Source organism: Protomyctophum bolini (assembly GCF_963924005.1).
Source record: "Protomyctophum bolini genome assembly, chromosome: 22".
In the NCBI taxonomy this organism is placed as follows: domain Eukaryota; kingdom Metazoa; phylum Chordata; class Actinopteri; order Myctophiformes; family Myctophidae; genus Protomyctophum; species Protomyctophum bolini.
Genome location: NC_137883.1, coordinates 14,133,981 through 14,147,500, shown reverse-complemented (window position 1 = coordinate 14,147,500; position 13,520 = coordinate 14,133,981). Strand labels below are relative to the sequence as shown.

At 42.2% G+C, this 13,520-nt stretch overlaps 1 protein-coding gene across 3 annotated transcripts; it reads left to right on the top strand.

The window, feature by feature from the left end:
* The first annotated feature begins 1,648 nt into the window (after positions 1-1,648).
* ccdc62 (coiled-coil domain containing 62) lies at positions 1,649-13,191 on the top strand. Of its 3 annotated transcripts, XM_080755835.1 has the most exons (13): positions 1,649-1,979; positions 3,078-3,271; positions 3,717-3,883; positions 4,529-4,630; positions 6,008-6,179; positions 6,946-7,047; positions 7,427-7,515; positions 8,080-8,097; positions 8,799-8,902; positions 9,921-10,077; positions 10,969-11,183; positions 11,653-11,718; positions 12,877-13,191. In XM_080755835.1, exons 2-12 carry the CDS (start codon positions 3,094-3,096, stop codon positions 11,690-11,692), a joined length of 1,344 nt encoding a protein of 447 aa, XP_080611961.1. In that variant the 5' UTR covers positions 1,649-1,979; positions 3,078-3,093; the 3' UTR covers positions 11,693-11,718; positions 12,877-13,191. The 3 variants fall into 3 exon arrangements, with proteins under 3 accessions (XP_080611961.1, XP_080611960.1, XP_080611962.1); XM_080755834.1 differs by lacking the exon at positions 12,877-13,191 and having other exon boundaries at positions 11,653-12,405; XM_080755836.1 differs by lacking the exons at positions 8,080-8,097; positions 12,877-13,191 and having other exon boundaries at positions 11,653-12,405.
* Positions 13,192-13,520: the final 329 nt, after the last annotated feature.

Below are 13,520 nucleotides of genomic sequence, written 5' to 3'. Positions count from 1 at the left end.
TACAGACCTGCGCTGCTGGGGGGGCTTTGCAACGTGTCCATCACTGTCCACTGGGGGAGAGCGCCCGAGACGAGGTTGTACACTGTGACCACCTGAGGAAGCTGGGCGGTGGTCATCATCTGCTGGAGATGTCCTGAGCTGCTGGGGATGGGCGTGGTGGCCATCAACGTCCCCTGTGGTAAACTGGGACTGTTGACGGCGGCCATCGGAGCTTGGCTTGAGGAGCCAGGGCTGGATGCCACCTGACAACGATGCTCAGCAGTGGTGGTGTCCAAGTCCATCATCGTTGTGGTTTCCTGCGGGAGGCTTGAGCAAGCATGGCTGGCTGCGGTGGTGGTAACCAACTGACGATGGTGCTCAGTGGTGGCGGTGGCGACGACCGTGGCGTCCAAGCCCATCGTCGTCGCTGCAGTCTCTTGAGAAAGGCTTGAGCCTGGGAAAAACAGTTCAAGTAATGCAGCCGTTTCAACGTCGTCTCCTCCTGCGGCACCTGGCGTCATCACGTCCCACCTACCGGGGGTGGTGGTCGTCTGAGGACCAGCTGAGCCGTTGGGGCTGTCGTGTGAGGTGGTGTGCGTCTGAGGACGGAGCATGATGAAGGGGTCCATCATTGTCCCCTCAGTAGGGCTCGAGTCGTCGGAGTGAAGCAGCCTGTCGGTGATAGCAGCCGTTAGGTCTTCTACACTGTCTCCTCCTCCTGTGCCGGCCTGCAAAGTCACGTCGTCACCGCCGGGTTGCAGCAGCTGCTGGTCATAATACTGCCACCTGCAGGGTGCGACGACGTCCCGCACCTGCGTCTCATCCAGGGTGGAGTAAGAAGACGAGAAGACAGATGGCCCTGTTGCATGGACCACCTGATATCGCTGCTCGGATGTCTCCTTCATCACCACTGTTGTTGTGGGATGAAGAGGAGGATGTCGTTGCCTTGGAGCAATGAGCATCTTCATTGTCATTAATGTTGCTGCTGAAATGAGTTGCTGAGTTAACGACTTAAAGCTGTAACCGGTACTTTCTCTGTGTGTGTCTCACTTTGTACTGTGCTTGACGAAGTCAAAGGTGCAACTGAAGCGTTTAACTCGACGCTATATGTTTTAAACCTGGAACCGACCAATCACACCGCGTCAACAGTCGCGGTCCAGACCGTTGCCACGGCGACCGCGATCTACGTCATTCGAACTCGGCTTCCGATTGGCAGTTACCACAGCGACGCCGATCCTCGCAGTTCGCGGTGTGAACGTGAACGCGTTTGCTGCGCGAGACATAAATTTAAACAAACCGCGGACGTTGGACAACTCGACTTGTGAGTGGCCGAGAGAACCCGGCTTCTGATTGGCCGAGAGACCGTGGAAGGGAGCGCTCAGGTGCAGTCAGTTCAGATCTAACGACGGATCTGGCTGGAACTATTATTATGGCCTGTGGGCTGTGGCATCACGTGATGTTTATATTTACTTTATTATATGTCAACACATCAATGGATGCATTATAGCGGCCTACTGACAGTTTGTCCAGCTCACACGGCTGTTGGCTTGGGCTAGTTGCGGCCGGGCCCTGCGGGCGCAGGAAAACAAGCGCTCCCTAACGTACGTTACGTTAGACGTCATCCGAAAGTGCCAGTAGCAAATGGGAACGTCATCCGAAGGCGACTGCCTGCCCTGGTAGTAAACAATGAATATGTAGGATATGTAGTTGGAGATCACTTAGCAGCTGAAAAAAGTGTGAATATAGTTTGGATTGGAGCATTTGAGTAAAATAGTGTAATGGCGAGGAGACTAAAACATTCTCTCTTTTCTAATTGAAGACTTGGGAGAACTCGCCACGCCAGGCATGTTTACTAACTGCTTGTTGTTGTTACTGGTAGTGGTACTGTTGGATGGATTGGATTATCTAGCGAGTGTGTTGTGTATGTTAACAAAAGATCCAAAAAGATGAAAAAGCGATTTAATATGCACACATTCCTGTCACAGAACCCCTGAAAAAAGGTTAGTCGTTAAATGTTCAAATCATGACTCAACTGCTGCAGTTTGTTTCTAATTCCAAGGGATTTCCAAGTTAAGTTACAACCTTACACAGAATGACGTTGGAATGATTACTGCCATATATCCATGCATGGCATTATGCAGATTTATCCTGTTAGTTAATAATTGGCTTTGCATTACATTACAATGTGTTATGATTGCATTATGAGTACTTATGAGTGCTTATAGCTATAGTTATACAGTGTTACAAGCAGAATGTAATGCATTGCAAGTATAATACAAATACATTATAATTATTTATAGACATTGTATGTGATAGTCTTATTGGATGTGTTTGGCATGCATAAGGCTGTCACGATTACACATTTAAGCTGGTGATTAATTGTCACAAATACTTGTGATTAACGATTTAATCGTTTTTTTACATTGAACATTTAGCAGTTTATTTCTGTTTGTCTTTTAGGTTTCGTAATCACAAATGGCAAAGGGCAGATATGACAAATAACATAAATATTGTTGCTGTCGGGAGGAAATCACCTATAAAGCTAACTCAATTTTTGAGGTTTTAGATTATTACGTTTTGCATAAATCAGTGCTATTGACCACCCTTTACATCTGTGTCTTGGTTAAAACAATATTGAACCAATAAAAAGTAGTAAAATGCACTTCGGACAAAACCTCTTGATTCTAATGGTCTGCTAAAGCAACTAACTCCACCACGTCTCCCCCTCTCATGCAAGTAATTGACACCAAGTCACAAGTTAACACCAACTTGTGGAAGTATTGCTTTGTTTTCAAAATATAAGGTTTTCTTCATTTCCTGAAAAAAAAAATATTTTTCATTTCCTGAAAAAATTACATTTTGGAGTTACCGGTAGGTGGTTTCTTCCCGACAGCAGAGATATGCAAAGAAATTACTGTCACATTTAATATTTTTGAGGGGCGCTATCCCCTCCTATATACAGGTTTAATGTTTGTCTTTAGGTTAATGTTTGTTTTAAAAACGCAATTGACAATGAATAGAAATTAATGTTTGTATAGTCACTAACACAAACATTAAATCCCATTAACAATAAAGAGAATACATGCATTCATTTACAGTCTGGTGGTGTGTGACATGGAGTGTGCCACCATCCAAAAGCAGCGGAGAGAGCTGCAGCTCCTGATTGCTGAACTGAAGGACAGGGACAGAGAGCTCAATACCATGGCTGCGTCTCATCACAAACAGCTGCAAGCCTGGGAACAAGACCGCCAGAGAGTCCTTACTCTAGAGCAGCGCTGTGCACGATTACAAGGTGAGAAACTATTAGTCTATGCCTTCAGATTCATTCATTACAAGGTAAGTCTTGTATGCCTGAATGAATCTCTGAAGATTCCATGTTTTGGTGAAAACTTGCCACGAACGATGACATATTGTGAGTTAAATCTGGGCAATATATCAATATTGTACTATCGATATTGTGCCGTGAGACTGGGTCGTCTGGGATTTTGGATATTGTAATAATAACGTAATATGGCAAAAGTGTTGTCTTTTCCTGATATTTATCATATTTAAAAAAACAAACAAATACCGGTAATTTCTCATTTTTGATCTTCCATTCAGTTTTACAAACAAAATGTTTAATAAGTCTTATTAGCTTTGAACACTTATATGTTGACAAACAATCCACTCACTCACTCAGGCCTCAAAGTCCGCTGAGGTGAGAGTAATTCATCTTATGTTTTGAAATGGGCTATCAGATGAGCTGCAGAAGCGTACTGAGGTGATCCGGGTGTTGACAAAACGTGTGAAGACAGTGGAAACCAGGGAGAGGGAGATCCAACGGGAACTCGGCATGACCCAGCAGCAGCTCCAGAAGCTTGGACACAAACAGCAGGACATCAGCCAAAAATATGAAGACCTTGAGGTGCTTGGAGGCATAATTTCTAGTTCTCCTTGCTTGATTTGTCATTTGTAATGATGGTATATCTTCCACCAGGAGAGGGCGATAGCTGGAAGGATGAGCTGCTACTACTTGCTCACTAGGCATAATTTGGGCATGACTGTAATTTCAGAAAGAAATAGGGGGTGACAAAAATAAGTTCCCACTTAAGTCCAACTTGTAAATAAAGTGAAAATATCTACAGGCTCTCAACGCGACACCTTGAGAACTTGTAGATAAACTATTTTGTTTGGGGGCGAAAAGTGAAAATGTTTCAAAATGTTCGCCTGTAATGACATTCCCAAACTAGTGATGCCATGTTGACAGTGGTTAATAAATGAATGGTTGCATACAACAAAACGCTTCTCTAAAACACATGTCACATGTAGATGGACAGGCATCGATTGCGATGAAATCCGTTTGATCTGTCCAAAAACAATTCAGAGTTGGGGACAAATAATATGCATAAAATAACTGAATTTGAGGTTAAATGTGTGAGCACTAGGGGGTGGCAATTTCCGTCCCCTGGTGCCCCCATGGCGGGTGCTGCGGAACGCCAACATAATTTTCTTTGCAGAAACATACAGAAAGCAATGACAATGATGTTTATTTGTCTCTTCTCTGTGCCAGCGAAGAAACCAAAGCCTGAGCACTACGGTAATGGCTTTATCCTCTCAAGTTGGCTCCCTGCAGGTCAGGGAGGAGGAACTCAGCGCAATGCTCAAACTCAAGGTACATCATTTGACTATTTACTGATTTACTGAAGTAGCTTTTTTGTATAATATTTTGGTCTGGTGCCTGGTATCAATGCAAAAGATATAATGAGAGGAGGATTAAGCACTATTCAAGGTTTCAGCTGGTCACAGCACTGCAAACATCACTCTCGTACTTAGATCCTCCTCAATGTTGTGGTTAAATAATAGTAATAACTAATAATAGTAAAAAGAAATATTGGAAATGGTGTACAATTAGTATATAGCTATTTCTGCGATGATGTCAACTGTTGACCTGTTTTGTGTGTAGGCAAACAATTGTTAGCCTATCGGTAGTTTTTTCTCAAGTGGCAGTACGTATACCCCTTGGGGTATGCAGGAGTAATGTGATAGAGAGATAGTGGACAATGGTAGATTTTACTCTTTTGTTTACTGACCAGTAAGACGCGCAAACGCGGGAAGCGAACGCAGCTGAGACCCTGCAGATCATGTCTGTCTGTCTGTCTGTGTGTCTGTCCCGCTGTTACTGCATATGTGGACCTGGCCCCTTTTGTGCCCATATGGAGCTGAGTGATTGCTGATGCAACACACTCCATATTTGGACGTATAGCGGGACAGACACACACACAGACAGACAGACAGACAGACACACAGACAGACATGATCTGCTAGGTCTCATAGTAAGTGCTCATTGCGTTCGCAATCACTGCGTTCACAATTTGATATTGAGAAATGTGTGAATCCGCTGATCTCTAATGTAGTAAACAAAATTAAATACAAAATTAGACAAGCACAACTGTTAGATAGCAATGCATATTTGCACATGTCTGCTCAGAATAGAAGGCATTAATTTTCACACACAAAAAAAGTAAATTTTTCTTATTCATTCACAGTGAGCATCATAAGCTAGGTAAGCCTATAGTTTTTTGTTGCAGTCTTTTTAACCCATTTTGGGCGAGAACTCCTTTTGGTATTTTAAACATTATGTTATAATTTAGCTATTGAAAATAGCAGATCTACAAGCTCATAGCGCACCACCGAGTGGCGCGCTACGAGCTTGTAGGTCTGCTATTTTTGAGAAAATCGTGAAAATGTGGCACAAATCCTGACAGAAAACTGTCAGGATTTAGAAGACATTTTATAAATTTGGACGTCAGGCCTTAAGCAAGATGTTCGGTGAAGGTAAAGATGTACTGAAGCCAAAGAGTTTGAGAACCACTGATCTACAGTAGTGTAGGGCTTCGACTAGCTGCTCAAGAACTTCATGGTGACTGCCTGGTGTAAGTGCAACAAGGTGTGTGAGGTATGATTATGATTAGATTCTTCTTGACTTCTTCTTGGAGTCCTTAGCCATCTCAGAAGTCGTTCTGATTAGTACATTGTTTTCCCCCGACAGGACAAAGATGTAACAGAGGCCACCGTTCACATCGTTGACCTCACAAAGCGCCTGCGCGATGTGGAGATGGCACTGAAAGAGAGGCAGACACAGGATAGCAGGCTCCTGAAAGACCTGGAGGAGAAGACGCGCTGCCACAGAGAGGCCAAGGATGAGAACACACATCTGAAAGGTACAATGCATTACATACCATACTATACACTCTAGGGATGTAGAGTGCTGTGATTTTTACACTTTTTCTGTCTTGTATGTGTCTATGGAGTTTACATTACTCTAATAGACTCCCATGTGTGGTTAGAATATTGAAATTTGTCTTCCCTTTGTATGTTTTTAGCTTGAAGTCGAAAGGCCCAATCGAAATTCATCAGATATAGTGACATCACAATATCATCCCTTCCCCTAATCCCCTTTATCATACGACATACAACAACAGCTGTGAGTTCAGGTGGATCGCCCACCTGAAAACCAGGCATACATTTGTATTCTTTCTGTATATCAGCTAAATGTAGATTTTTATGTTGGACATTGAGGGAAATGATCGACTAACCAGTTAATTGATCGATGAGGTTGTTAATTATAATTGATAGCAGCAGTGTCAAAAAGTGCGAGAGGAGACGGCATTGTATATCTTTAGCAACAGTGACAAATCGGCAAAGAAGCAGTTTTATTTTGTTTCGTTGTGTCAAGTAAAGAGGGAGGTAGTTTCTGTCAATTCATTAAGTTATTACTTTATGCACGGATACAGCAAACTGTAATGACCTTTCAGCTTGAATGCGTTTGGACAAGATATAGTGGGAAGGTTATGGGAGGGGGTGAGTACATTTTATAGAGTGGTGGGTGTGGCAGGGTATATTATTAGATGACGTATTACTCTTACCAGTAATAAATGAGGCAAGATGATGTAGATTTGATAAGATGTACTGTTGTTGTTTTTTTAGAAGAACTGCAGCAGCATGTAACACAGAGCAGTGCCCAGAGAGAGGAGATAATTCGTCTCAAACAGGAGGCACAGCTCCTGCATAGAGAGTTGGCCTTGTCAGGTAAACCATCACACTATGCTAGTATGCCAAGCATGCACATTTTTATTGTAGGTGCCCCCAGATGTACATACATATATACAGTATAGTATATCTAGCTCTATGTCCATCGGAACACATTCTAAGCATTGTAAACTGCTGTGAGAAGCAAACTGTTCTATACATAGCCTTAACTTGGATCCGAGCCAAAATCACGGATGACATAATGGTTAATTGTCTTTTACTATCTTTGTTTTTCTTGATTGCAATCATTGGGTGTGGATCATGTTACCTGCCAGAAAGCTAGCCAGGACATTGTCACTGTAACAGGATGAGCTAGTTCTCCTTGCTTGTTGAGCACTGCAGTGATTAGTCATGTTAATGATGTTATATCTTCCACCAGGAGAGGGCGATAGCTGGAAGGATGAGCTGCTATTACTTGCTCGCTCTAAACAGGAGCGCACAGAGTCTGAGCTGAACTGCCTGAGACAGGTACTCCATTCTCATCATCAGCATATCTCTGCTGTCGGGAATAAACCACCTAACTCCAAAATGTTACTTTTTCAGGAAATTAAACCATGTATATATTTTTAAAGAAATTCAATACTGCAATTACTGCCTCATCAAAGTTGGTATTTTGACTTTATATATTGTCAATTACTTGCATGAGAGGGGGAGAGGTGTTGGAGTTAGCTGCTTTAGCAGACAGTATGTTAGTCCAATGGTGTTAAGGCAAGAGGTTTTGTCCGAAGCACTTTTTAATACTTTTCATTGGTTCAATATTTTTTTAACCAACACACAAATGTTCAATAGCATTGATTCATGAAAAAAACCTTAATATTGAGTTAGGTGGTTTCCTCCTGACAGCGACAAATTATGTTCTAATTAAACCTCTTCTCCAGCATGCAGTCTTCAGCTATATAACTTTGAAAACAAAACAATCACCCGAGGCCGAGAGCACTAACAGATGCACTTAACGTGGAGTATTTGAGTTAAACAGCTCTCCAGCCTCTACAGTGTATGAGTTACTTGTTTCCTCGTTCTTCCCCTTCACAGCGTTGTCTGATGTCAGAGGTACCAATCTGGTTTCGCAGCATACCTCAGGCTGTGCTGGAATTCCTCTGCTTTGGCTCTTGTGGCCTGAGCTGTACAATAATGACAAAAGCACAACACAGTGTTTTGGACATGACTCAAGCAGGGGTTGACACTAAAGTCTCAGGTACTTTCCCACCGCGCAAGTAGGGGCGAGCAGCAGGGTACTTGCCTGTTAGGCAAGTACAGGTCATGTTTTACTTGCCCAAAGCTCATGCCCACTTGCCCGAAAAGTAAAGCGCTCATTATAAAATGATAGGTAAAAATGTAATTACCGTTTATTACACTACAGCTCTTATTTTATATTCCACAGGCCAGAAGACAGAGCGCTCTGGCCAGGTTCTGGTGTTTAGACAGATATCTCGTGATGTGTTAATAGACGGTTGCGTCCCCCAAGCACTTGAAAGCAAATTCAACCTGCCAGAAAGCTTTATTTACCTGCCAAGGGCAGGTATGCAACCATTTAGTGTCAACGAGTTTTAGGTATTAGAATTTAACAGTTTGTTTCTCACGCAACACTAATGTGTAATGCCTCATTTATCGGTGTGTGCCGAAACTAGCCGACCTACAAGCTCACAACAACGCGTCATACCTGCAACTTATTGTTAGTTTGTAGGTAGGTGAGACACTGCTGTGCGAAGTATGAATCAATCTAAGAAATGATGTGTTTTGCATGTTTTGAGGTGTGTGAGAATCAGCAGAATGACGTGCAGCTGTTGCAGTTGAACCTGGACAGCACACGTGAAGCCCTGAGGGAGAGGAACACAGGACGATCGTCACATGGCAGGTCAATATCAAATGTGGAAGATATAGTTATGATTAGTTATTATGGTGCCAAATCACAAGTTGTCTCAAGGCACTTGACATTGAGACACAATGTTTCTCCCCTCTTGGCAAGCATTTGATGACCTTGGCAAGGGAAGCCAGCTTTAACGAGAAGAAACCAGGCTCTAGGTCCTAGACCAGGCTCTAGGCCACCTGACATCGTCAAGGCAGATGGCCGCCCACCCTAGAGTTTAGGGTGGGCGGCCATCTGCATTGATGATGTCCGGTGGAAGAGAGAGGGAGAGAGATATACAGACAGAGCCTGGCAGGGGGGAAGGAGAGACAACAACACAACAACAATAATACTAACTGCAACGACAATGGCGACAACTATGAATGACAACATTAACATTATTACGGTACCAGGTCGTCCCCAGCTAAATAATGTTGGTAACCAAATGGACCCTTATAGTCTCATGTTACGCTATCAAAAGTTAAATTATTGTTAAACATCTGCATCACACAATTAGAGAATGTAGACAAATTGTTATGTTGATCAACGTTTTCATACGTCTTCAGTCTGAGAGGCTAAATCTCATAAAATGGTCCGTGGCTCAAATGCGAAATAAATAATGGACCTTGATCTGAAAATGGTTGGAAACCACTGATGTAAACCCTCGATCCGCAGCCAGGGTGTCTGCAGTCAGGATGGATCCATGGGAACCTGTGTAATGAAAATGCACAAAGGCTCCAGGGAAGAGGTCCCTGAATGTTGGGTTGGTGACATGCATTGATAATGGGACATGGATGCAAACAGTGTTGGTAGTGAACATGCACTGATGGGACACTAGCCTCGGTACACAGGCTCTTATTTTCTTTCACATTCTGCTAAAGGGACACAACTTAAATGGCGAGGGGAAGAGAGAGGAGGACGGAACAGAGAGCAAGGAGGAGAGATGGAGATAGAGAGGAAGTGGTGATGGAGAGAGGAAGAGAGAGGGTGGAGATGGTCCTAAATACGTTTTTTCCCCCTCTCTCAGCCAAGGTGATTCAACGTGTGGATATCTGGACCAGTCATTTCCTTCCCCGAGGATGAAGACGTCTGGGCCTGCATATGATAAAGGATCTCTATCAACAGTCAATCAGCAAGACACAGTCAGTGGTGACCTGGGAGTTTTCTCAGCAGCCTCCAACGATGTAAGAAACTCCTAGAGCAGCTTATTTGAGATAGTCCTTTATGTTAGGAATGGATTTTTTGTCTGTAAGTGGCATATCTGTTCTGTTTTTGATTTTGATTTGGACTTTCGGCTAATCTTCCAGATTCCAGAAATAAATTAAAACATAACAAAATTTCATTTCATTTCATTTCAAAAATACATTTCAAATTGCACTGATGCTAAACGACAGCAGTGAGTCAAATGTTACAGCATAATAAAAATACCTATACCTCTAATCCTCAACTCATACAGCCGCACACACTCACGCACACACAGGCACAGCATATGCCTGCCCACAGACAGATACAGTTCATTCACCTATCTATGGTTGTCTATGCATGGCAGGGTCGTCCTCTTCCCTGAAAACCTGACAGCATACCAACACAGAAACTAGAACTAAAAAACAATGCTTAACAGAAATCACAACATAATAGTGCATCAATAAAATTAATCTCAGCTATAGTGATGAGTTCCATAATTTAACTGCCCTAGAAATAAAAGATCGGTTTCCCATACTAGTTTTTATTTTTGGTAGAACATAAATATCTTTGTGGCTTGATCTTGTGTTGACCTGATGTTTCTCTCAAACTAATGTTAATTTATTCTTTATGTTTACTGGTTTATTAGATGTTTTTATTTTAGAAATCAATGCAAGAGACTGTCTGTTGGAGCAGACCTATACTACTACTGTAGGTCTGCTCCTTTTTTCCTCTACACCAAATGTCTTCGCCGAAAATAGCTGATCTACACGTTGAATACTGATACTAGGCTTCATGTGGTTAAATCTCTTCCCAAAAATAGGGAACAGTGTAGTAGAGTGTACCACACAATGTCATAGCCATGTTAATGAGATTCTCATTTCTTTTGTCAGGGTGATTATTCCTTCTCCACATATTGTCTGCAGCGAATGCTGGATGAGTCGAGGGAGATGGTTGCCAGTTTGGATCTTAACACCCGGGGTTGCTTAAGCTCATCACAGGACAATGTCATCGCTGTCAACGATGACCACGAGGGAAGGAAAAGTGAGCCCTCTCACCTCTACATGTCCAACAGTTCCCCCACAACAACACCAGGTCCATACACACGGTATGTTTCACCTCTACATGTCCAACAGTTCCCCCACAACAACACCAGGTCCATACACACGGTATGTTTCACCAACCACTCTCCTCATCACTCCACTTTCCACCTTACTTGATTTGTGTGCAAGGGTGTGAAAAGAATGTTTGGAATTTAGATCATTCTGGTGTCAAAACTTAAAGGAACAGTTTTGAGGTATGACAACTTGCCTGGCCCGGGCCGGCTGAGTGGTCCGGGCACCTTGGTTCCTAATGCAGCCTGACAGCGCATTGCTGGTTCGAGTCCCATCCACTTAGCTGTATCCACTTAGTCACTCCCTATCTCTCTCTCCTTGTTTCCTGTCCGTCTCCACATACTTTATTAATAAATAGCCAAAGAGTCTTCATTCAATGACAAAGACTAATTTAGCTGTAGTGATCTAATGTTGTTGTCTTGTTTGTTACCCTTGCATAACACTGCTTTATTTTTTCATCAGGTCAGCGAATCTCCACCCAAAGCCTGACGCCTGCATATAGCCAAAGATCCACAGAGACAAGCCAAGGTTCACACAATTTTAGAATACACAGAATTCTGCAGTGACTAATTGCCCAATTAGTGGTACAAAATGTTTAAAACCTCTATCAAAAGTTCAAAACTAACTGGACACATTTGTATTCTCTGGGTGACTAAGTCTTGATACAAAAAAAAGATCATGACTGGTTCTGTAATAGAGTTAAACAGACTTATGTTATATTTAGATTTATAAGTAAGTATGAACATGTCACGTTTTCCATCTGCAATCATACTCTAAGAATGTATGTATTAACTAACTTGTTCAAAACAATCCCAGACTGGTCTGGGATTACATTGCAACACCAAAATGATAGGCCACTTTAATGAAAATGAATTATGCTAACACTCTAGATTAGCTACTGTATGTATGTTCTAATTATGCATTGTATTTTTATAAAAGGAAATGATCTTCTCCAGTATTTTTATTATCATTCTGTCTGGAGTGGGTCGTATGAAAAGGTTATACAGGATTGTTGAATAGACTGACCTTTTTAACGTTATTCCAGTTTCACTGCCTACATTACAAACTTGGATTGCTCAGAGAAAAACTCTTGAAATGTTGTGCTAAACCAATTTTTTGATGGATTTCTTTGTATCTGTAATTATAATTTTATACTTTAGATATTCATGTGCAAAATCAATTTGCAAATAAATTCTGAAATGTTTTCTACTTCAACTAGTAATTGTATGTATTATGCCATCATGTTTCATTTAGAGTTTGATAAAGGGTGGCGGATGTGTTCACAATCCTGTACTCACTTAGGCCAGTGGTTTTCAACCCTTTTCATATCAAGGTCCGTTGTTTATTCTGCATTTGAGCCACGGACGGCCATGTGACCCACCTTGACTGAGGAGCTGCCATCGTGCTAGCCTCGGAAACACAGACGTTTTATTTCCTGGAAGAAAGAAACCATCGTGCAGCCTCCAGCTTTATCTCCAAAACTGGTGGGTCAAACTGAACAACCAATATGTCAATTCGAAGCTATGATTCCCTGCTTTGACATGAAAAAACTCAAATGGAAAACAAATCCAATGGCAGCCCCTCAGTCAAGCTGGGTCACATTTGATGAGAATTAGCCTCTCAGACCCAAGACTTAGAATACTTTGTTGTCGGATAAGAATTTGTCTCCAATCCATGCTGGTCCAGATCTAGGTGATGATGGTGATGATCCTGTCTTCTCCATGTATGGTTATCCAGGGTTACATGAGGTCAGTGTTGTGATCTTCATATATGGATATATATATATATATGGAGATGTGATGTCCAGATATATATGGAGGTGTGATGTCACGAGGCGTGACCATATATGGAGGCGTGATGTGACACGGAAATGCAGGTTTTCATAGAAAAGGTGTCGGTGATATCCATTCTGTGCAGGAACCCCTTTTGGTGTTTACCCCTTCAGGCCGGGAACCCATTTTGGGGTTCTATTGTACATTATTGAAAAATGTAAAAGAAATTGATGCTGCTATATAAATATTTTGAGCTTTGCAGAAAACTTAGGTCAGGATTTAGAGCTGTTTTTAGAATTGGCCTCAAGCCTAAATGGGTTAAAACCAGGAAAATTCAATGGCTAGGTTATGCCATCATAGATGATGTCTCCTATCACCACTGTGGTGGAAAGTAGGTAAGTACTTGTACTCAAGTAGGCTACTATAACCTACTCAAGTAGCAGTGTGTAGTGAGGTAATCTTTACTTTACTGGAGTATTTAAAATGTACATTACTTTTAATTACAGTTAATATACCCCATCTAAAAGCTCACAACCTGTGATCAGTTATTTTCAGAAG

Excerpts from the sequence above, each read along its gene's own strand:
- ccdc62 (XM_080755835.1), top strand. The coding sequence starts at position 3,094 with ATGGAGTGTGCCACCATCCAAAAGCAGCGGAGAGAGCTGCAGCTCCTG. Across the intron at positions 6,180-6,945 it reads TGAGAACACACATCTGAAAG|AAGAACTGCAGCAGCATGTA; the intron begins GTACAATGCATT and ends TTGTTTTTTTAG. Across the intron at positions 10,078-10,968 it reads TCTCAGCAGCCTCCAACGAT|GGTGATTATTCCTTCTCCAC; the intron begins GTAAGAAACTCC and ends TTCTTTTGTCAG.